The sequence below is a fragment of the Hyla sarda genome, chromosome 4 (assembly GCF_029499605.1).
Source record: "Hyla sarda isolate aHylSar1 chromosome 4, aHylSar1.hap1, whole genome shotgun sequence".
NCBI lineage: Eukaryota > Metazoa > Chordata > Amphibia > Anura > Hylidae > Hyla > Hyla sarda.
In genome coordinates this window covers 314,992,508-315,015,797 of record NC_079192.1, presented here as the reverse complement: position 1 = coordinate 315,015,797, position 23,290 = coordinate 314,992,508, and the positions used below count along the sequence as shown (strand labels likewise).

The 23,290-nt window shown below is 44.7% G+C and overlaps 1 protein-coding gene across 3 annotated transcripts in view; it reads right to left on the bottom strand.

Annotated features, from left to right (window-relative positions):
• PPP2R2B (protein phosphatase 2 regulatory subunit Bbeta) overlaps positions 1–23,290 on the bottom strand; it is a 390,278-nt gene that overhangs the window by 159,182 nt on the left and 207,806 nt on the right. The window contains exon 1 of one of the 3 annotated variants that reach the window (XM_056574871.1): positions 10,282–11,033. The exons of the other annotated variants lie outside the window; for them this stretch is intronic. Coding sequence (XP_056430846.1) covers positions 10,282–10,351 — 70 coding nt within the window. The 5' untranslated portion in view covers positions 10,352–11,033. Of the gene's footprint in view, positions 1–10,281; positions 11,034–23,290 lie in introns of those variants that run through there. 3 annotated transcript variants of the gene reach the window in all.

Here is a 23,290-nt window from a genome sequence, read left to right as displayed (position 1 = left end):
AAACCTTCATGGAGGCCAATCTCCTCTATAAAGTCACTAGACCAGGAGCTGAAGGGTGTCAAGGATATTGCATACAAAGAAACCTATACAGGTGTGACAGAAATAACGTGATTTTAGATACAGTGTTTTAGTGCCACAAGTATCACAGAATAAGTGGCAGCAGACAGAGAGGGTCATGTCTGAGACTACACAGCAGTCCCTCAAAACCGGACACGAAAAACCTTCCAAGAACAAAGGATGTGGTGTAAACCTGAAATAGAGAACCTCATTTCTACAGCAACAGTGAAACTATATACAGTGGTCCCTCAAGTTACAATATTAATTGGTTTCAGGACGACCATTGTATGTTGAAACCATTGTATGTTGAGACCAGAACTCTATGGAAACCTGGTAATTGGTTCTAAAGGCACCAAAATATCATCCAAAAATAGGAAAAAGTGATGATTAAAGAAAAATAAGTAGATAACTAATATAGAAAAAGCAAATCCTTACATATAAAAGTAAGAAAGATCTGCTGGGAGCTGTAATCACTGTCTATGTCAGTGTTTCCCAAGCAGGGAGTCTCAAGCTGTTGCAAAACTACAACTCCCACGGCATGCCCGGACAGCCAAAGGCTGTCCGAGCATGCTGGGAGTTGTAGTTTTGCAACAGCTCGGGACACCCTGCTTGGGAAGCACTGGTCTATGTAGAGGACAGGAGCTTCTTAGGGGTCCTGTACAGTGCACGCAGTGTCCTAAAAAAGTAATATGGAGCCGCCCTTACCTGGTGTCCAGCAGGTAACCCTGGCCCAAAGTAGTACAGAACATGTAATACCTCCCTGTACTGTAGGTGGCGCTACCAGATACCAGTCGGTGCATACGCTTCAGTAATACAGGAGTTTTACCAGTGAATGCCCATTCTGATTGTTCAGTTCATTGACCTGTTTCACAGATCTGGACTGTCTGCAGTATTGTATGTTGAGTCTGGTTTCAACTTCCAATTAGAGATGAGCGAACTTCCAGTAAATTTGATTCGTCACGAACTTCTCGGCTCGGCAGTTGATGACTTATCCTGCATAAATTAGTTCAGCTTTCAGGTGTTCCCGTGGGCTGAAAAAGGTGGATACAGTCCTAGGAGACTCTTTCCTAGGACTGTATCCACCTTTTTCAGGCCACCGGAGCACCTGAAAGCTGAACTAATTTATGCAGGAAAAGTCATCAACTGCCGAGCCGAGAAGTTCATGACGAATCGAATTTACTGTAAGTTCGCTCATCTCTACTTCCAATGGTCCAGAAAAGAGCATTGTATGTTGAAACTATTGTATGTTGAGGCCATTGTAAGTTTAGGGATCACTGTACAATTTCACTACCAAAGGGTACGATATAAGGGAAGGGAAAAAAAAAAACAATCTGATGTCATAAGGGATTGTCCAGTTCTAACAATTATTTCCAGATCTGGAACGTAGTCCTGAAAGTTAGATATTTGGTGCCCATTTAAATCAATGGCCAAGATGGCGATCTCTCACACATTGCCAATGATTTTTAGCAAAAAAAAAATAAAATTGTCACATTTTTGAACAATTCACATTTCATCTATCAATCGTTACCATGGACAAGTTTTCAGCAGATGTAATGGGAATGTACCAATCCCCTTTGGCCTAAGCTAACCATAGTGGCATCCACGTGCCGCCCGTGTTGAATCTCAGCAAACATTACAGGCAGGAGAAGTAGAACAGGAGCTCTGACCCCAATTACAAAGTGCAGTGTAATTAATTGCTATAACATGGCGGATTAATTTATTGAAATAGAAGGATGGGTAAGCCTCACATGGTCTAGGAGCTTGTGACAATGGAATGTTCCACATGCCAAACTGATTCGATAGGCGGCCATGATTTCTGTCTATAGCATTGAAGTGCAGAAAATACACAACAAAATCCGGCAGCAAATCTATTATTGGGATAAGTGTCAGCTAAAGGCAAGTGTACTTGGTTCCCAGCCAAGGAGAATGGTTTCCATCCAAGGTGACCATTCAGGGCAACGTTCGTTAATGAAAAGTCCATTGTAGCCAAAAAGGAGGACTACGGATCAATGGGAGAATTTGCATTATATTAGAATGTTCTCGGAGAACAAGCCCCCTGGCCAACAAGTTGTTGAACTCAGACATCTGGCACTTCCTATTCACAGAGGACAGAACATTCCGCACTGCAAAGAGAAAAGCGCACGAGCAGCCTGGCATATTCCATGGAAGTGCCCATCATGAGACCATAACGTCTGCTGTATTTACATGTAGCACCACGTGATAATACAAGCCGACGGCAACAACGTGTCCGCTCTGGAGCAATAACCATCACACTCCTACAACGCTTCAGTCTGGGAAAGACCATCAAAAATACAAGTTTATTACCTGCTAGACCAGTTGTCTTCAACCTGCGGACCTCCAGATGTTGCAAAACTACAACTCCCAGCATGCCCGGACAGCCAACGGCTGTCCGGGCATGCTGGGAGTTGTAGTTTTGCAACATCTGGAGGTCCACAGGTTGGAGACCACTGTGCTAGACTCTTCTATACACTATTGTGTAGGTTCTGCCCTCATGCAACCACTTTAATAACATCCGCTAGAGATGAGCGAACTTACAGTAAATTCGATTCGTCACGAACTTCTCGACTCGGCAGTTGATGACTTATCCTGCATAAATTCTCCTAGGACTGTATCCACCTTTTCCAGCCCACGGGAGCACCTGAAAGCTGAATTTATGCAGGATAAGTCATCAACTGCCGAGCCGAGAAGTTCGTGACGAATCAAATTTACTGTAAGTTCGCTCATCTCCAATATCCGCAATAATAAATCATTTATCAATAAGAGCTCAAAAAGGGCCTGGATGTATCTCTAAAGTTACATTACAGGTTATGGATAATAGATTTATAGGGACAGAACGTCAATCCAGGGATTTATTCTGCCACTTTGGCACTTGGCCTCAAAACATTTTTTGCCTTCCTCTGGATAAACACAGTAGGGATATAGAAAATGCATACTCTTATGGAACAACTCAAGACATACAAAATACAAAAGAATTCTGGCAGTGCCTGGAACATGTGGCAACACAACCTGTGCACCGACCATGAGGAAATACCATGAAGTCCCCTATGAAGTAAACAGAGCTTAGGCTGGGTTCACACTACGTTTTTCAACTACGGTTCCTGCATACGTTTTCTATCAAAAAACGTATGAGAAAAAAAACGGATAGAACAGTATGGGAAAAAGTAAACCACATGCGTTTTTAAACAGTATATTGCTTTCAAAAGTGCATACTGTTCCGTCCGTTTTTATTAAAAAAAAAAACATACGTTTTTGAAAATTCTGTCCATTTTTAATTGGAGGGGTCTTTGGCGGGGACTTTAGGATGCAAATGTGCATGTGCAAAGAAAAAACGCATACGGTTTTGCCATATGGAACCATATACATGTGCGTTTCCCATTGACGTCCATGTTAAAAAAAAAAAAAAAGTATGCGGTTGCAATACGGTTTTAAAACTGGAGTACTGTTAAAACCGTATTGCAAGCAAACCGTACGCAACCGTATGCATCAGGGTGCAAATGGTTTGCAATGCTTTGCCTATGTATACGGTTTTCAATACATTTTCACTAATAAAACATATGCGGGAACCGTAGTTGAAAAACGTAGTGTGAACCCAGCCTTAAAGGGGTACTCTGCCCCTAGACATCTTTTCCCATATCCTTTGGATAGGGGATATAATGTCTGATGGCGGCGGGGGGGGGGGGGGCACGCTGCTGGGGACCTCCGCTATCTCTGCTGCAGCACCCCAGACATCCGATGCACAGAGCGAACTTCACTCCGGATGACTGGCGATGCAGGGCGGAGGCTCGTGATGTTACAGTCATGGCTGGGGACCCCTGCGATCAGACCTCTTATCCCTTATCCTTTAGATGTCTAGGGGCTGAGCGCCCCTTTAACTTCCATTTTCACACAGTTCCTGGCCAATTAAGCCATTTCATGCTCCTACACAGTTTATTCACACACTGGAGTCATAACTTCTCACAGCAATTTTGCAAAAAAAACAAACAGCTAAGATATATAAAAATCCTCACAATTCACGAATGTCCCCATAACCTATTCTTTCTATATTGGAATATTTGCCTAGTCGTGCGGAGACTAAGGGAAGCTGTGGGGTAATGGTACCAGTTTGTGGGGCAAGAACAATGACTATCATGTTTTGGGCAGCTACAGACACTTGGAAACGGCACCTCCGATACCTGTTTAGCAAATAGAAATCAGAATGTTTGTGGCCTAATCCTGCCCAGCCTGACAGATCTGCCTGTCCCCTGGGACATATATGAAGTCTGGTTGGGCAGGATAAGTGTATGGACATCCTGACTGCTCCCAGTCAAAGTGTAGGTTTTCTTTTTATTGTAAAAAAATCAATAATCTGGGGCTTTACTGACCCCAAAAAATAACCAGAGTGTTCACGTTACCAAAAAGGACAAATTATCCTATAGCACTGCTGCAAAGAGAAAATAAGTTTACCTGGCACCACAATAAAATGGCGAGTCAGCCAATGTGATAACACAGGACATGCCACAACACTGTGCCCAATTTCTAATACCCACCCATAAAATCACATTGTAAAGCAGGAGAGCAGAATTACACCATAGCTGACAGTCGTGAGGATCAGATCTGCTTCCATTCACATACGTGTTACACGATTCCTGCAGGCGCCTTCCTATACTAATGAGCTCTAGTAAAATGGAGACGGCAAAGTGTCAGTCCAAACAGCATGGGTGTGAATATGCATCATTCCGATTTATCTTGCCAACACGTGGCTTCCTGCTGACTTCTCCACACAAAGAGATCGGGTCATACACAGGCGTACATAGAATAGAGAAGATAAACCACACAACTCGTCACTTAGGCACGGCAGAGAAGGAAACAACACTTTCCTGCAGGTTCTATACAATAGGAGGCAATGTCGTGAGTTAGTGTATTTAGAAGGCCTGCTCCCATCCCAAGCTCACCGCTCCCATCCCAAGCTCACCGCTCCCATCCCAAGCTCACCGCTCCCATCCCAAGCTCACCGCTCCCATCCCAAGCTCACCGCTCCCATCCCAAGCTCACCGCTCCCATCCCAAGCTCACCGCTCCCATCCCAAGCTCACCGCTCACATCCCAAGCTCACCGCTCACATCCCAAGCTCACCGCTCACATTCCAAGCTCACCGCTCACATTCCAAGCTCACCGCTCACATTACAAGCTCACTGCTTACATGCTCCTTCTCCATGGCAGAAATACGGGCAGGCACTGTACTGATGGGTAAATCACTGTAGACAAATGGATGCCAGTTATGAAGGCAGCAGCATTCCTCAGTACATGCCACAGCTAAGTATAGAACACTCTGGTCCCCTGGCACCCATCACTATAGTCGAGGCATGTTGCAGTGGTTACTGGCTTGTTCATCCTCTAAGGGGGGGGGGGGGGGGGGTAGGTATAAAGCTAATAGATTTACAGCCATCAGCTATGCATTCTATATAATACACCACAATGCTAGCAGGAAAAATTAACACTTTGTCTACTCTGACCATAACCACACCCATGTGCAAAAGTATGACCAAGAAACGTAAGGTGCACTTGATCTGAAGGGTCCATTCTTGAGAAGGAACCTCCATAGACTGAATATTTCATTATGTGGCCTTTGTCTACATCTTCGGCCCCTTTCACACTACAGGTATCATCCTGCTTTTTTACTGCTGCTATTTTTCAATAACTGATTAAAAAAAAAAAATAACGGATGCAATAACTAATAATAATGAATGATAACTGATGACCATCATCCGTTATTTTTTATATGGTTCTTAAAAAAAAAAAAAAAAAAAACGATGTTCATCCATTACCAGTTACATCCGTTTTTTTGTTTATCAGGTTTTTTTAACCCTTTTTTGTAAAGCTGTACTGAGCATGCTCATTAGAAAAAAAACAGATGTTCAAAAAAAAAAAAACACCACATCAGTTATTGTCAAGTTTTTTTTGTTTTTTTTTAACATCCGGTTCCCATAGACTTCAATGTTAAATTTTAACGTCAGGTTTTTCACCATTATTTTTGCCGTATCAAAAATGAGTGCATGCGCCGTCTTTTGTGCAGTCAAAAATAACTGACATTAGTTAAATACGACATGCCTGATGCAAAAGGATGTTCAAAAAATCCCATTGACATGAATGGGAATTTTTGACGGCCGTTTTCAGGACTTTTTGCCGGCAGTAATAATGGAGATTTTTTACAGGATACCTGTAGTGTGAAATGGGCCTTAAGGGTATGTTCAGACTGCGGAATCTCCGTCTGGCGGCCGCTGCCGAAAATACTTCAGTTGTAGGACCGTGCGGCACTGCGCAGTCACCATTGATGGCTATGCAGTGTTCACGTAATTCTGCGCAAAATAAAGAACATGTTCTTTCTCTGTGCGGAACAATTTCAGTGGCGGAATCGTCCGCCACTGAAATTCTGCACTGTGAACAGGTCTCTGGAAGACCCATTGACACTGATGGTAATGTTCACAGCACGGAATTCTATTCAAGGAATTCCGCAGTATGAACATACCCTTATTTCCTATATTTGTAGGACGGTAAAGATCTATAGCAGTCTCCAAACTGCGGTCCTCCAGATGTTGCAAAACTACAACTCCCAGCATGCCCGGACAGCCGTTGGCTGTCCGGGCATGCCGGGAGTTGTAGTTTTACAACATCTGAAGGGCCACAGTTTGGAGACCACTGATCTATAGGATCAGTCTCAGACACACAGCTGAACCATCTCAATCTCTGGCTAAGGCTGCGTTCACACGGCTGTCTAGACTCGTCCCGTTCTTCGGTCAAAAAAATAAAAAAACGGACAATAACGAATGCAAAACTGATGTTATCCATTTGGATCAGTTATTGTTCAGTTAATAAACCCCCAAAAAATTTTTTGGTTCTGAGCATGTTCAGAAGTAAAAAACTGACCAAAAAAACGGATTGAAAAAACCTGATGCAAACGGATGACATTAAAGGCTCATCCATTTTCCATACACTTCAATGTTAAATGTAGCCGTTTTTTTCTTCCGTTTTTTGACGGAAGAAAAAATACTGCATGTGCAGTTTTTTTTCTGCCATCCAAAAAACCGAAAGGAGTGCAAACTGGTACAAACAGATGTAAACGGATTATAAAAAAACATTCCATTTACCCGAATGGGATTTAAAAAAAAAAATTAATAAAAAATAAAAAAGTTTTTAATCTTTACAGCCTGCAAGAACAGAACCAAAACGAGGATATAAAAAATAAAAATAAAAAACAAGGACAGACGGCCATGTGAACAGTGACAGGTGAACACATTGCTATGGAGTAGACGCCTGCAAGGCCATTGGATGTAACAAAAGCCTGTCCCTACCAGTGGAAATAGTATGCAGTATTAATGACTATATTGGAAGGGTCATTGAATTATGCTAAATGTATTAATATTTTCAACAAAAAAAAAATATGCTTCATTTCTTTCTAAAAAAAAATGTAAATAAAAAAAAAGTGAAATGCTACCAAAAAAATAATAATAATCTTTAGTAGAGTAGTACAATGGATGTTGTGCGAATACTATAGGGGTGGGGTACAGAGGAGGTGGCGTGGATGGTTGCCCTGGCATCCATCTGTTCACCACACCCTATGGGGATGCCTAGACTTGGAAGGGATTTTCTGGAACTCTAGAAAGAAATTATTTCCTCCAGTGAACAGGATTCAGGGCAAAGGTTAATGAAAGAGACAAGCGCTACCTTCATTACAATAATGCATCGCTATTACGGCTTCAGCCTATTAACACCCGCAGACCCTTCCTGTAAGCCGATCTTCAATGGGAGCGGAGAACGTGCAATTTCCATAGAGTCTACATAAGGGTCAATAGATATTGGCGGTAAGGCCACCATCTCCAAGCACCAAGAATTGCGTATTTTGTTGTTTTTAGGGAGCGCGCTCACTTTAAGCCCCCAACCCCTCATACTTCATCTTACTAGATCACAACCTAAACCAGTGTTTCCCGACCAGGGTGCCTCCAGCTGTTGCAAAACTACAACTCCCAGCATGACCAGACAGCCGAAGGCTGTCTGGGCATGCTGGGAGTTGTAGTTTTGCAACAGCTGGAGGCACCCTGGTTGGGAAACACTGACCTAAAACACACCTGGCATCCTAAAAAAAAAGGTATTCTAGCTGGGAAAATGGTTCCACTGCAGAAATACAATAGAATCTTTCTGGTTTCCCATAGTAACCGTGCGGTTCCCCGCTCCGAGATGAAGATCAGCATTTCCTCTACTTGAGATTTGTAAGAATTGCTGCTTACCGTTAACCCCTTCTACACTCCTTCCATGAACAAAGCCCATTACCAGAAGCAAGACACCACCCACAAACCTTAAGTCTAACATGAAAGAAGCCATCAGCCATATAGGAGGAGAGATCCTACTAAACGACAATTCTTTTATATGGATAAGTCAGTTGGACGACCAGTCAAACCTCTAAGCCAGTGTTTCCCAACCAGGGTGCCCCCAGCTGTTGCAAAAGTACAACTCCCAGCATGCCCGGACAGCCGAAGGCTGTCCGGGCATGCTGGGAGTTGTAGTTTTGCAACAGCTGGAGGCACCCTGGTTGGGAAACACTGCTCTGAGCCAGGTATAAGTCAGATTAAAGGAGTAGTTATAGAGTCTGTTATAAAACCACCGCTCAACCCTCATCCAAACACGTTCCGGTAATCCTACTAGATAGAAGTGCGCAGGTTAAAGCTTCTTATGGCCGCTGGCGTCTGCCCAAAACAAATATTTCCTACAGTAAGAAAGCACTAAGACAGGTAGCCTGTCCACCATGAAGACTACCGTACATCAGGGGCTGGGCTATGAAATCAGCTGAGAATTGAACATTTTATAGCAGCTTCTAATATAAATCTCATTAAGCCAAGTTCACGCGCGGCAGATGCTTATGGTGGATTAGAGATAACAAATCGACAGGTTTTGTTATTGTAAAATCTTCTCCAGGCCTCTGGTGGGGTCCTACACACTACAGGGGGAGCAGACATCTGCGGGGCCTATTTTACAGGAGATGCAAGTGAAGCCTGTAAGGAGATGGGCATTGCATCCATTACAAGGGAAGAGCAAATAGTCATGTCTACAGCAATGATCATCTATAGGGCCAGGGAGGTGGGTGTATCTGGGAGGTTTGGGTACAGTTTGCCAAGTATGGAGGAAACGGTGCATTCTGCCATTGCCTGGCAACACAGTACAGCACTAACCTAGCACGCACTCACACTCCAATGTGGCGCACACTTGCCATCTGAATGACAACTGCACAGCCCTAGGGCACACCAAGCCTTTGGAATAAAGTGCAAAGCACTAGCACGCACTCACCACTTGGAGGGCATTGCACAGCTGTAGCGCACACTCACCCTCTAGAATGTAGTCAACACTCATCCCTTGGGTGGCACTACACTGGTCTAGGGAGTACATCCTCCTGGAGGGCACGCACACACCACCTAGATGGCACTGCACAGATCTAGTACGCACACACTCACCCACTGGATGACACAGCACTCACCCAGTGGATGGCAGTGCAAACTCATCTCCTGGATGGTACTGCAAAGCTCTGGTACACTCACCCCGTAGATGGCACAGTAATGTTCTAGCCCTCTGGATGGCACTGCAAAACCCTAGCGCACACTCACTGTGGATGGCATTGCACACCTACCCTGTGAATGGCACTACACAACCCTAGCATACACTCACAGTGGATGGCACTACACAACCCTAGCATACACTCACTGTGGATGGCACTACACAACCCTAGCATACACTCACAGTGGATGGCACTACACAACCCTAGCATACACTCACTGTGGATGGCACTACACAACCCTAGCATACACTCACTGTGGATGGCACTACACAACCCTAGCGCACACTCACTGTGGATGGCACTACACAACCCTAGCATACACTCACTGTGGATGGCACTGCACAGCCCTAGCGCACACTCACTGTGGATTGCACTGCTCATCCCTAGCATACACTCACCCTGTGGATGGCACTACACAACCCTAGCATACACTCACCCTGTGAATGGCACTACACAGCCCTAGCATACACTCACCCTGTGGATGGCACTGCACAGCCCTAGCATACACTCACCCTGTGGATGGCACTGCCCAGCTTTAGCCCCTCTCCTCCCCCCAGATGGCACTGCCCAGCTTTAGCCCCTCTCCTCCCCCCAGATGGCACTGCCCAGCCCTGGCACACTCACCTTCTGTTGCATAGCTGTGATCCCGCAGGAAACTGTTGTTAATCTTGCGGGTATCAATGTCCTCCTCCATTTACAGCCTGTGTACTTCTCTGATGGGCAGACAGAATAGGACCAGTATCCATCCTTCCAGCAGCCTCTAGCAGGAGAGAAGAGGGAGCTGCCCCGGACCCGCCATGCCGCTGCCCAATACAAATCTACGGAGACAGAATGCGCTATAGAGGGCAGAGACGATGCCAGGGATGTGCGGCACTTCTAGCACATGCTGCTCCTCCCTCCTACACAGGCCCAACAGGTCACCGCGCCCACTGCCACCCGCAGCCACAGGTCTGAGCCCGGGAGAGGACAGCCGCTGACCCGCCGGGGGTGCTGACTGGACGGCAGGCAGGGTTTAGTTCAGCCGCTGTGTATTCTTCAGGCAGCCGGTCGGGTCCTTACATGTAGTGCCCGCTCGGTAGATGCCCGGTGCCCGCTGGGGATCGTGCCCTGGACTACACCTGGCTGAGCCGGGAGATGCTGGTGCCTGGATACAGTCAGATGCTGCATTGGGCTCAGGCTCCTCCCCTACAGCTTGTTCTCTGCGTCAGCAGCACAGCCTGCTCCTCTCCCCATCTCCAGCACTGCTGCAGTGTGGGGGCTGCTGACACATCCAGGGGCTGACTGACAGCTTGGGCACACGGGCACTGCCCTCGGGCATTTGTCTTTTACATTCAGCCCATCTAAAATCACAACCCAGCCAGCGCAATACCCCCTCTCTCCCGCGCAATACCCCTCTCTCCCGCGCAATACCCCTCTCTCCCGCGCAACTAATCTCCACAAAGTAAAAGTTACCACACACACGGTAGTGCAGGCCGGGGGCTGCTGCTACAAGACGTGCGCCGCGCGCGCAGCACGTTACCAGAAAGGGAGACGTCGTGAGGTTCCCACAGAATAGGAGCCTGACTGAGTTCATGCCTAGTGGCACTTGAAATTGGGAGTAAGGGTTAATAATTCCTGCAAATGCCTTCCTGCCTAGGCTGTATCAGGGCATGCTGGGTGTTGTAGTTAAGAACCGAAACTCAGTCCCAGCATTCCGTGACATAGCCTTTGGCCTTGCAATGCTGGGAGTTGTAGTTTTTGCTTGGCTGAGCAGCAGAGCAATAGACCAGTGTTTTCCAACCAGGGTGCCTTCAGCTGTTGCAAAACTACAACTCCCAGCAATAGACCAGTGTTTTCCTACCAGGGTGCCTCCAGCTGTTGCAAAACTACAACTCCCAGCATGCTCAGACAGCCTTCGGCTGTCTGAGCATGCTGGGAGTTGTAGTTTTGCAACAGCTGGAGGCACCCTGGTTGGAAAACACTGCCATTGACAGTATCAGGGCGTTGTAGTTACGCTGAGTTCACACCACATCTTTGCCATACTGTTTTCAATCAGTTTTTCTAAAGAAAACCGTATGACAAAACACAGATGGAACGGTATGGGAAAAAGTAAACCGTATGAGTTTTTAAACCGTATATGGTTTTTAAAAATGCATAAGATTTCGTCCGTTTTTATAAAAAATTAGTTTTTGAAAATGTTGTCCATTTTTAATGGGAGGGATATTGGGTGGGGACTTTAGGAATCAAATGTGCATGTGCTAAGTAAAAAACACATACGGTTTCCATTGACATCCATGTTAAAAAAAAAAAAAAAAGTTTAAAAAAATGTATGAAGTTGACCACGGTTTTGACTCCTGTTTAAAAACCGTACTGCAACCGCACACTTTTTTTTTTTTTAACATGGTTTGGCAGAAGGCTCACATTGTATTCCCAGCTCAGGAGCCTTCTGCTCTTAGACTGGAAATCCCTTTTTAGAGCAGGGACTCCTGTCAGGGCTCCTATATAGTGAACAGCGGTGCTCTGTACAGGCTACGGAGTTAATAGCATCACCATTTAACTCCTTACACTCCATATTCTGGGCAATCTTAAACTAGGGATGTTCCGATAGCATTTTTTTTTTTTTTTTAAGACCGAGTACCGATACTTTAAAATAAAAAGTACTCGTAATTGGTATCGGCGAGTACTAGAATTAACGGGAATCTCGATACTAGTATTGGTATCAGGACATCCCCTATCTTAATAAATGCACAGGTTCTGCACTTCATGGGTTTGAGACTTTAGTAGCATATTTGCTTAAAATTGAAGTCTATGGGGGAGATCAAAACCTGTGTAGCAGGAAATTGGAGCAATTGTCCATATCAGCCAATCAGATCGCTTCTTTCACTTTTCAGAGGCCTATTTAAAATTGTAAGAAGCAAGCTCAGTGGTTGCTATGGGCAACTGCACCACTTCCTCTACACAGGTTTTGATAAAACTCCCCGTATATATTGTACACTACAGTAGAAAGAAGATGGAAGACGGCACTCAATGATGTGGTGTCCAAAAAGCGGGACGTTTTATTGGTCCATTAATATACAAGGTGATGCGATGTTTTGACCTGACAATAAAAGGTCTTTCTCAAGCATCACCTTGTATATTGATGGGCCAATAAAACGTAACACATCACTGGAGTGCTGTCTTCCATCTTTCTACTTGTTACATAGCCTTGGTCAAGCTTCAGGACTGGCACCCACGGACTTGGAAGTCCCTACCACTGTGCACTATTCCATACCTTCTTTCTATATATTGTACACTACAGTGATATTCATAAAATTATATATATATATATATATATATATATATATATATATATATATATATATATATAAATAAATAAAATGCCTATGGGCAGTGCATATCAGTATGGGCGGAGCACTTTGGTATGGGTGGGTTATATTGGCATGTGTGGGGCATACCTTGTGGGGAGGAGCTTAGGGGGCTCAGTAGGTCTCACAGGGGGGCCCCCAAATTGATTGTTACCCCACTGCATGGAAGTCTATACAGACCACCATGTCAGGGTAGTATTATATAAGGGATTGCTCTCTCCATAGAGAGTATACTATAAGCTGCAGTCAGTGCCAGAGCTATACAAAGGGCACCTGTGCCAAATACACTGCAGTCCTAAGAATGACATTACAGAATGGAGATGGCCCTGGTATAGTTAGGGCAGTGTTCACCAAACTGCGGAACTACAACTCCTAGCATGCCTGGGTAGCCAACGGATGTCCGGGCATGCTAGGAGTGGCAGTTTTGTCACATAGTGAGGTCCGCAGTTTGACCACCACAGAGCATAACTCTCCTGGGATCATACCCACTAGGGCTGCATGATATGCAGTAAACGTGTGATTGAGATTATGGAGATAAATATTGTGATTTCGACGCGCCTGCAATAATAAATGGCCAAATCCCCCCTATTTAATCCCCGCCTTCTCCCTGGGCTCCTTACATGACAGTGCACTCAGCCTATCACCGGCCAAGGTGGGACATCACTGCAGCCGGCGATACGCTGACTGCAGTGTGACATTCCGAGCCCAAGAAGCAGGAAGCAGAGCATTACCGGAGGAACGGGACGCAGATATCGGTCTAACGGGGGAACGTAGGAAGGAGAGTTAAATTTTGTTTTTTAGTTGTTGCTGCCGCCTGGGCACAGGAGAAGTGTTGCACCATAGTTCTCCTTTAAAAGGATATCTGTCACTAGTGTCACCTGCACTGACAGGTAGTGCATGTGACACTGATGACAACGGTACTTACCTTGTCTCGTTCCATGCAGTCGTTCTTCGTTAATCTTCAGCTCTGGGCCCAACTTGGAGCACGGGCGGAGCTTAGTGACGTAACCGCTGCTGTTCTCTGCTGGGTCCCGCTGCTAGCAGACAGAAGTGACATCACTAAGCTCTGCCCGTGCTCCAAGCCAGGCCCGGAGCTGAAGATACCAGAGAAGAATACCGGAGAACGACTGCACTGAACAGGACAAAAGGTAAATACAGTTGTCAGAGTCACCTGCACTACCTCTCCATACTAACAGGTTAGTGCAGGTGACACTGGTGACAGATTTCCGGTAACCCCTTAAGGACGCAGCCCTTTTTCACTTTAAGGACTGAGCCTTTTTTCGCAATTCTGATCACCGTCGCTTTACGAATTAACGCGAAAACGCTTTTACCGAATATACTGATTCTGAGTGTTTTTTCGTGACATTCTACTTTATTTTGGTAGTAAATTTTCGGCGTTACTTGCATCCTTTTTGGTGAAAAATCCCCAAATTTCATGAAAATTTAGCATTTTTCTAACTTTGAAGCTCTCTACTATACTTTATGTTGGCATCATAAAATGGACATATTTTTACTTTTTGAAAAAATTAGGGCTTCAAAGTAGAGCAGCAATTTTCAAAAAATTCATGAAAATTGCTAAATCTGAAGGGACAGATGTTACAGAACTACAACTCCCAGCATGCCTGGGCAGTCCCACTGTCCTGCTCTGCCATTGGTCAGAATTAGTTCTGACCAATGGCAGGGGATAGGAGGAGATCGCAACACTGCGACCTCACTCCCAGCCCTCAGGATGATCGGGGCTGTCCTTGACAGCTCCGATCATCACTATTTTCCAGGTGATTGGGTCACCAGAGACCCGATCAGCCCGGAATAGCAGAAAATCACATGTCTGAATTGCCATGCGATTTTCTGCGATCACCGACATGGGGGGTCTCAGGAACCCCCTGGGTGATGTGCAGGGGTGCCTGCTGAATGATTTCAGCAGGCATCCCGATCCGGTCCCCAACCGGATAGCGGCAGGGACCGGAATTCCCACGGGCGTATGCATACGCCCCACGTCTTTAAGGACTCGGGATGCAGGGCATATGCATACCAATAGCTAACCTATTTTAATAGTTCAGACATTTACACACGCAGCAATACCACAGGATTTTTTTTTTTTATTACACTATTTTATTTAAAAAAGAGGGGTGATTCAAACTTTTATAAGGGTGGGTGGGGGGCTTATTCACATCGGGATTCTGTCATGATTGTCCCGATCAGTTCCAATGAGCTGCAAGGATCGTTTTACTTTCACTTTAGACGCCATGATCTAAAGGGTTAATGCCGGGCATCAGCCCATACGACGGTGCCCGGCATTAACCCTGAGTCCTGGCTGCTGATAGCAATCAGGACCCACAGGGTTTAAAGCGTTCTCCGGTTGTGAGAACAGTTAAACCCTGTTAATGGGACTCAGAATGTACAGGTATGCCCCACGTCCTTAAAGTTGCTGGCCTTTTGACTATTCAGGGGGGGAAAAAAAGGCATATAGGCAACCAAAAAAAGAATATCTTTATTTGAAGGGAGGAAAAAAAAACGCCCCTCGGCTTATACTCGAGTGAACTCTCCGCCTGTCAATCCCTTCATCAGTGGTCTTCAATGTTGCCTCCAGATGTTGCAAAACTACAACTCCCAGCATGCCCGGACGACGCACAGGGACGTTCATGCGCAACGTCCCTATGCGTCATAGTCAAGGCAACGTCACTTCTCCGGACCGGAGAAGAGCCCCCTCCCCCCCCCCGGTGAAAATGGACAGCCCACAACGACTAACCGTCCCCACCGGACAGTCCCTGCAGCGTAGATGGCCCGGACCAGCTCACCCCAACTTCCCGCCGATGGGAGGAGAGTACAAAACAAAAATGGGAGGGGGGGCTGGATGATTACAAAGGCCGCAGTGGCCTTCAACCTGTGGACCTCCAGAGGTTTCTAAACTACAACACCCAGCTTGCTGGCAGTTGTAGTTTTGCAACATCTGGAGGTCCGCAGGTTGAAGACCACTGATGAAGGGATTGACAGGCGAGAGGATGAAGGGGGGGGGGGGGACAAGATGATGATGGGGGTCTGGATGATTACATGGGGGGGATGATGCATTTCCCACCCTAGGCTTATAGTAGAGTCAATAACTTTACCTGGGTGTTTGGGGTAAAATTAGGGGTCTTGGCTTATATTCGGGTAGGCCTATACTCTAGCATATACGGTAGTTTTATATTTGAGGGGCAAAAGGTTTAAAAAGTAATATCACTTGATTGTGTGTATATACCTTAGCACTACTCTGAACTTGAATGCTGTCTTGTTCAGAACCAATTTTACACAAAAATGACCAATATTTAACTCTGTTAGTACCTTTTAATCTCAGTAGTAGACAAACCCATCAAGACCACGACAATCTGCTCTGCAGCTTTTCACTGTGCTAGCTACAGTCTTGAATACTTATTCAGAATCTGGTATGTCCCTACTGCAATGATAGTCCTGGTTCAATAAATACCTGCTTCCAGAGACTTTCATACAGGCAACAGTCTTCCTGAATGTAAATCAAGTCCAAAATAATATATAAGGAAAAAAAGGGGGGGTACCAAATGCCTCTAGACTAATACCATAAAATGGTACATGATGATGGAATTACAGAAAAAATAAATAAATTGGACTGTGCTTCACTTTAAATGATGTACAAATTTAATATAAAAAATATTACAAATAAGACCTAAAATAAATAATGCAAATCTAATACATAAATGCCTCCTACCACAGGGCCCTTGTGGGGAGGTATGTTATTTGAATACAAAGCATATATTAAAATTTTTTAAAATATAGCATGTGAATTACGTTCTACCGCTATCCCAATATATTGCAAACCGACATAGTGTACTTTTCTGCGGTACACTCCGTTCTCATGTGATTTAGAACAGTTCACAAAGTGATATAGTTACCAACTCCTAAGGGTAGTTTTGGCTGGACGTCCGAGAGATGGATATGTGAGGGCTGTGTCCAGCGCTAGCGTGCGCATACGGTGACGGGCCCGGATGCCACAGGCCAAAAAGGTCACCGGTCACGGAGTAATTGCAGGCTCGATGGCAGATGTAGTGGAGGCTGTGTCCAGCGCTGGCATGCGCTTGCGGTGACGGGCCCGGTTGCCGCAGGCCGAAGAGAAGTCACCGGTCACGGAGTGGCTCCGGAGGTGGAGATGTACTCGGAGATAGATGGATCTTGCTCCGGAAACAAGGAAAGGAAAGCCTCGTGGAAGATCTCTCGGCGTCTGGTGGAATGGCGGATGAATTACAGCCAGGTGTAAAATCAGCAGATGATGGAGTTGTGTCGGAGGTAAGTGATGGCGGTTTGTGGATTGCGGTGGTCATGCGGTAAATATTTCTTTCTCTAGACGCGTTTCAGGGTACTTTATATATGACCCTTTCCTCAGTAGAGATATCTTTAACAGTGAAGCTCAAAGTCCTTTTATACATGTTGCCTGTCTAATTGTTACAGGTGTGTTTCTGTTTAGATCTTCCGCAAATAGCGGAATGGAACGGGAAACATGGGGTTGTTTCATCTTGATAAAGCAGTGTTCACATTTAGAATCAGTATGTATGCGTTCTTAAATATAGTATTATATATATTGTAAACATTGGAATGGTACATATAGCATACAGTAAGATGTACAGATAGAGTGTATAATACTGAGATAGAGATATTGACAAAAATAAAAATAAATAAAAATAATAATAATAATAATAAATATAAAAATAAAAAATAAATAAATAAATAAAAATATATATAGAAGAATAATAAATGTAAAAATAAGGATGATAATAATATAAAAAAAATAATAAAATATAGAAGTAGAAATAAATGAAAATAAAAATAAGATTAGAAATAAAATAGAAAAATACAAAAAATGGGGTAATAAATAAAAGGATGTAAAATAAATATAAAATAGGTGCATAAGTAAAATAAAATGCTATAGATTTACATGAACATAATTAGTGTACAGGAAGGTTGAAGGATGGCCAGTCACGCAAAACGTAACTGTACATCGAACAATACTTTTTTGGAAGAAGCAGAAGATATGACTTCTCTTTTCAAAGACAAAAATTATCCGGACACACTTTAAACCCAGTCCCTTAATCATGTTAAACTTCTAGATAGAACCACATTTTTTACACCAAAAGATAATGACACTATATCCACTGAACATTCAATTAAATTAATTTTACCTTATAATTATGAATATAAAAAAATTGAACAAATCATCAATAAGCACTGGTATATGGTTAAACAAGATAAGGATATAGGAGGATTGCTGCCAGACCGAGCCCCCATTGTATATAAAAAGGCCCCCAATTTGGGGATAACGATTGCACCAAGTATAAAACCACCCATAAAAATTCATAATATGTCTGAGACGTGGCTAAACACAAAAGGCTTTTTTAGATGTGGAATATGCCCCAACTGTATGAAAGTGAAGGGCCCTAAAAAAACGACAGAAATTTCATCATGTACTACTGACTTTAAATGGATCATTAAAGAACACATTTCGTGCCACACAAGTGGAGTACTATATTTGATACAGTGTGGATGTATGAAACAATACATTGGGAGAACAAAAAGACCATTAAAGACTAGAATTGCTGAACACCTAACAAACATAAAAAATGGAAACCTAAAACACCCTTTATCAGCCCACTTTGCAAAATTTCATAATAAAGAAATTACTACCTTCTTCTACACAGGCTTACAAACTATTAAGAAAGATTGGAGAGGAGGCAGCTTCATTGTTAAAATGTCTAAGGCTGAAAGTCAGAAGATTTATGAATTTAATTCTCTAGAGCCGAATGGCCTGAACTCGAATTTTGAACTTTTTGGATTTCTGTAGAGTGTGTCCCGCTCTCCCCATGGAGGCCCCCTTTTCTACTTGGGGGGCCCCCATGGAGGGGTCGGACCCACTCTCTTTGTTCTGCGTGACTGGCCATCCTTCAACCTTCCTGTAAACTAATTATTTTCATGTAAATCTATAGCATTTTATTTTACTTATGCACCTATTTTATATTTATTTTACATCCTTTTATTTATTACCCCATTTTTTGTATTTTTCTATTTTATTTCTAATCTTATTTTTATTTTCATTTATTTCTACTTCTATATTTTATTATTTTTTTTATATTATTATCATCCTTATTTTTACATTTATTATTCTTCTATATATATTTTTAATTTATTTATTTTTTATTTTTTATTTTCTATTTTTTATTTTTATTTTTATATTTATTATTATTATTATTTTTATTTATTTTTATTTTTGTCAATATCTCTATCTCAGTATTATACACTCTATCTGTACATCTTACTGTATGCTATATGTACCATTCCAATGTTTACAATATATATAATACTATATTTAAATAAGAACGCATACATACTGATTCTAAATGTGAACACTGCTTTATCAAGATGAAACAACCTCATGTTTCCCGTTCCATTCCGCTATTTGCGGAAGATCTAAACAGAAACACACCTGTAACAATTAGACAGGCAACATGTATAAAAGGACTTTGAGCTTCACTGTTAAAGATATCTCTACTGAGGAAAGGGTCATATATAAAGTACCCTGAAACGCGTCTAGAGAAAGAAATATTTACCGCATGACCACCGCAATCCACAAACCGCAATCCACAAATCACTTACCTCCGACACAACTCCATCATCTGCTGATTTTACACCTGGCTGTAATTCATCCGCCATTCCACCAGACGCCGAGAGATCTTCCACGAGGCTTTCCTTTCCTTGTTTCCGGAGCAAGATCCATCTATCTCCGAGTACATCTCCACCTCCGGAGCCACTCCGTGACCGGTGACTTCTCTTCGGCCTGCGGCAACCGGGCCCGTCACCGCAAGCGCATGCCAGCGCTGGACACAGCCTCCACTACATCTGCCATCGAGCCTGCAATTACTCCGTGACCGGTGACCTTTTTGGCCTGTGGCATCCGGGCCCGTCACCGTATGCGCACGCTAGCGCTGGACACAGCCCTCACATATCCATCTCTCGGACGTCCAGCCAAAACTACCCTTAGGAGTTGGTAACTATATCACTTTGTGAACTGTTCTAAATCACATGAGAACGGAGTGTACCGCAGAAAAGTACACTATGTCGGTTTGCAATATATTGGGATAGCGGTAGAACGTAATTCACATGCTATATTTTAAAAATTTTTAATATATGCTTTGTATTCAAATATCATACCTCCCCACAAGGGCCCTGTGGTAGGAGGCATTTATGTATTAGATTTGCATTATTTATTTTAGGTCTTATTTGTAATATTTTTTATATTAAATTTGTACATCATTTAAAGTGAAGCACAGTCCGATTTATTTATTTTTTCTGTAATTCCATCATCATGTACCATTTTATGGTATTAGTCTAGAGGCATTTGGTACCCCCTTTTTTTCCTTATATATTATTTTGTACTAGTATTTTTTTGGTGTAAATACTTTCCATTTAGCCTCGATTAATTTATATTGTGAGCTGCACATACCCCAATTTTTTTTTCGAGTAAATCAAGTCCGTTGATGTTGAATTGAGCTGGGAGAAACTGCCCCGGCCGGTGGTGTTCTCGAATTCTATGTTTCTATGATGAGGGTGTCTGAATATTAGGCCAAGGGACTTTAATCAGCTTTACACCCCTGAGTCTAGCATTCATGCCCCTTTTTTAAATAAAATGTCTGACTATTCAGGGGGGGGGGGGGGGGGGGAATGCAGATAAGCAACCATAAAGTAAAATCCTTGTTCAGAAATAGAAGGAAAATCAGGGCAGTCCACAAAAGCCCACTCTACCAGCCATGTTTAATAGACCACATCCTGATTGGGTATAGGGAGAAATCTATCAATGCTCTTACCCTGTGAATGGAACCACACACACACACCCCCCTCAGATGGCACCACACACACACACACACACACACACCCCTCAGATGGCACCACACACCCACCCCTCAGATGGCACCACACACACACACACACACACACACACACCCCTCAGATGGCACCACACACACACCCCTCAGATGGCACCACACACACACACACCCCTCAGATGGCACCACACACACACACACCCCTCAGATGGCACCACACACACACACACCCCTCAGATGGCACCACACACACACCCCTCAGATGGCACCACACACACACCCCTCAGATGGCACCACACACACACCCCCCTCAGATGGCACCACACACACCCCTCAGATGGCACCACACACACCCCTCAGATGGCACCACACACACCCCTCAGATGGCACCACACACACACACACCCCTCAGATGGCACCACACACACACACACCCCTCAGATGGCACCACACACACACACACCCCTCAGATGGCACCACACACACACACACCCCTCAGATGGCACCACACACACACACACCCCTCAGATGGCACCACACACACACACACCCCTCAGATGGCACCACACACACACACACCCCTCAGATGGCACCACACACACACACACCCCTCAGATGGCACCACACACACACACACCCCTCAGATGGCACCACACACACACACACCCCTCAGATGGCACCACACACACACACACACCCCTCAGATGGCACCACACACACACACACACCCCTCAGATGGCACCACACACACACACACACCCCTCAGATGGCACCACACACACACCCCTCAGATGGCACCACACACACACCCCTCAGATGGCACCACACACACACACACCCCTCAGATGGCACCACACACACACACACACCTCAGATGGCACCACACACACACACACCCCTCAGATGGCACCACACACACACACACCCCTCAGATGGCACCACACACACACACACCCCTCAGATGGCACCACACACACACACACCCCTCAGATGGCACCACACACACACACACCCCTCAGATGGCACCACACACACACACACCCCTCAGATGGCACCACACACACACACACCCCTCAGATGGCACCACACACACACACACCCCTCAGATGGCACCACACACACCCCTCAGATGGCACCACACACACCCCTCAGATGGCACCACACACACCCCTCAGATGGCACCACACACACACACACCCCTCAGATGGCACCACACACACACCCCTCAGATGGCACCACACACACACCCCTCAGATGGCACCACACACACACCCCTCAGATGGCACCACACACACACACCCCTCAGATGGCACCACACACACACACACCCCTCAGATGGCACCACACACACACACCCCTCAGATGGCACCACACACACACACACCCCTCAGATGGCACCACACACACACACCCCTCAGATGGCACCACACACACACACACACCCCTCAGATGGCACCACACACACACACACACCCCTCAGATGGCACCACACACACACACACACCCCTCAGATGGCACCACACACACCCCTCAGATGGCACCACACACACACACCCCTCAGATGGCACCACACACACACACCCCTCAGATGGCACCACACACACACACCCCTCAGATGGCACCACACACACACACCCTCAGATGGCACCACACACACACACCCTCAGATGGCACCACACACACACCCCTCAGATGGCACCACACACACACACCCCTCAGATGGCACCACACACCCCCCTCAGATGGCACCACACACACACCCACCTCAGATGGCACCCCCCCCCCCCTCTCAGATTGTACCACACAGCTCTAGCACACTCACCCCATGGATGGCAGTCTCCCAGAGCTTCCCACCTCAGCCATGATTTATAGACCACATCCTGTCTGGGGATATGAAGAGATCTATCAATGAATGACAGCAGAGCAGACAATCCACCAAGGACCACCCAGATGACTTCATTCAAGCAGCAAGTAATTCAAGATGTGACAGTTTCCAGAAAATTTCCAGAAAATATAAACTAAGCTGGGCCCAGAAGCGCAGAAAAATTTTCATTCTGAAACCACTCCGAATTTGTTACAGGTAGATTTTGGCATAGCTTCATCGCAGATTTCATCCCTGCTACTTTGACCGTGATGAAATCAGTGGTGATAATCCACAAAAAATAATCAGTAACGCTAGGCTTTTTCAGAATTAAAACAAAAAGCATACTCCTGTTTCCATGCAGAAGTCACCTGCAACATAAAAAAGGCTTTTGCAAGTGGGAAGTTTTTTTTTTTTCTGGGGGGGGGGGGGGTGTTTTTAAATATTAGGGGACTTGAACAAGTGATTTTGTTATTGATTTAATGATTTCTTTCATTACACTGACAGCCAATTAAGGTGTCCATGGGCTTCTAAATAAGTTAAGAGTC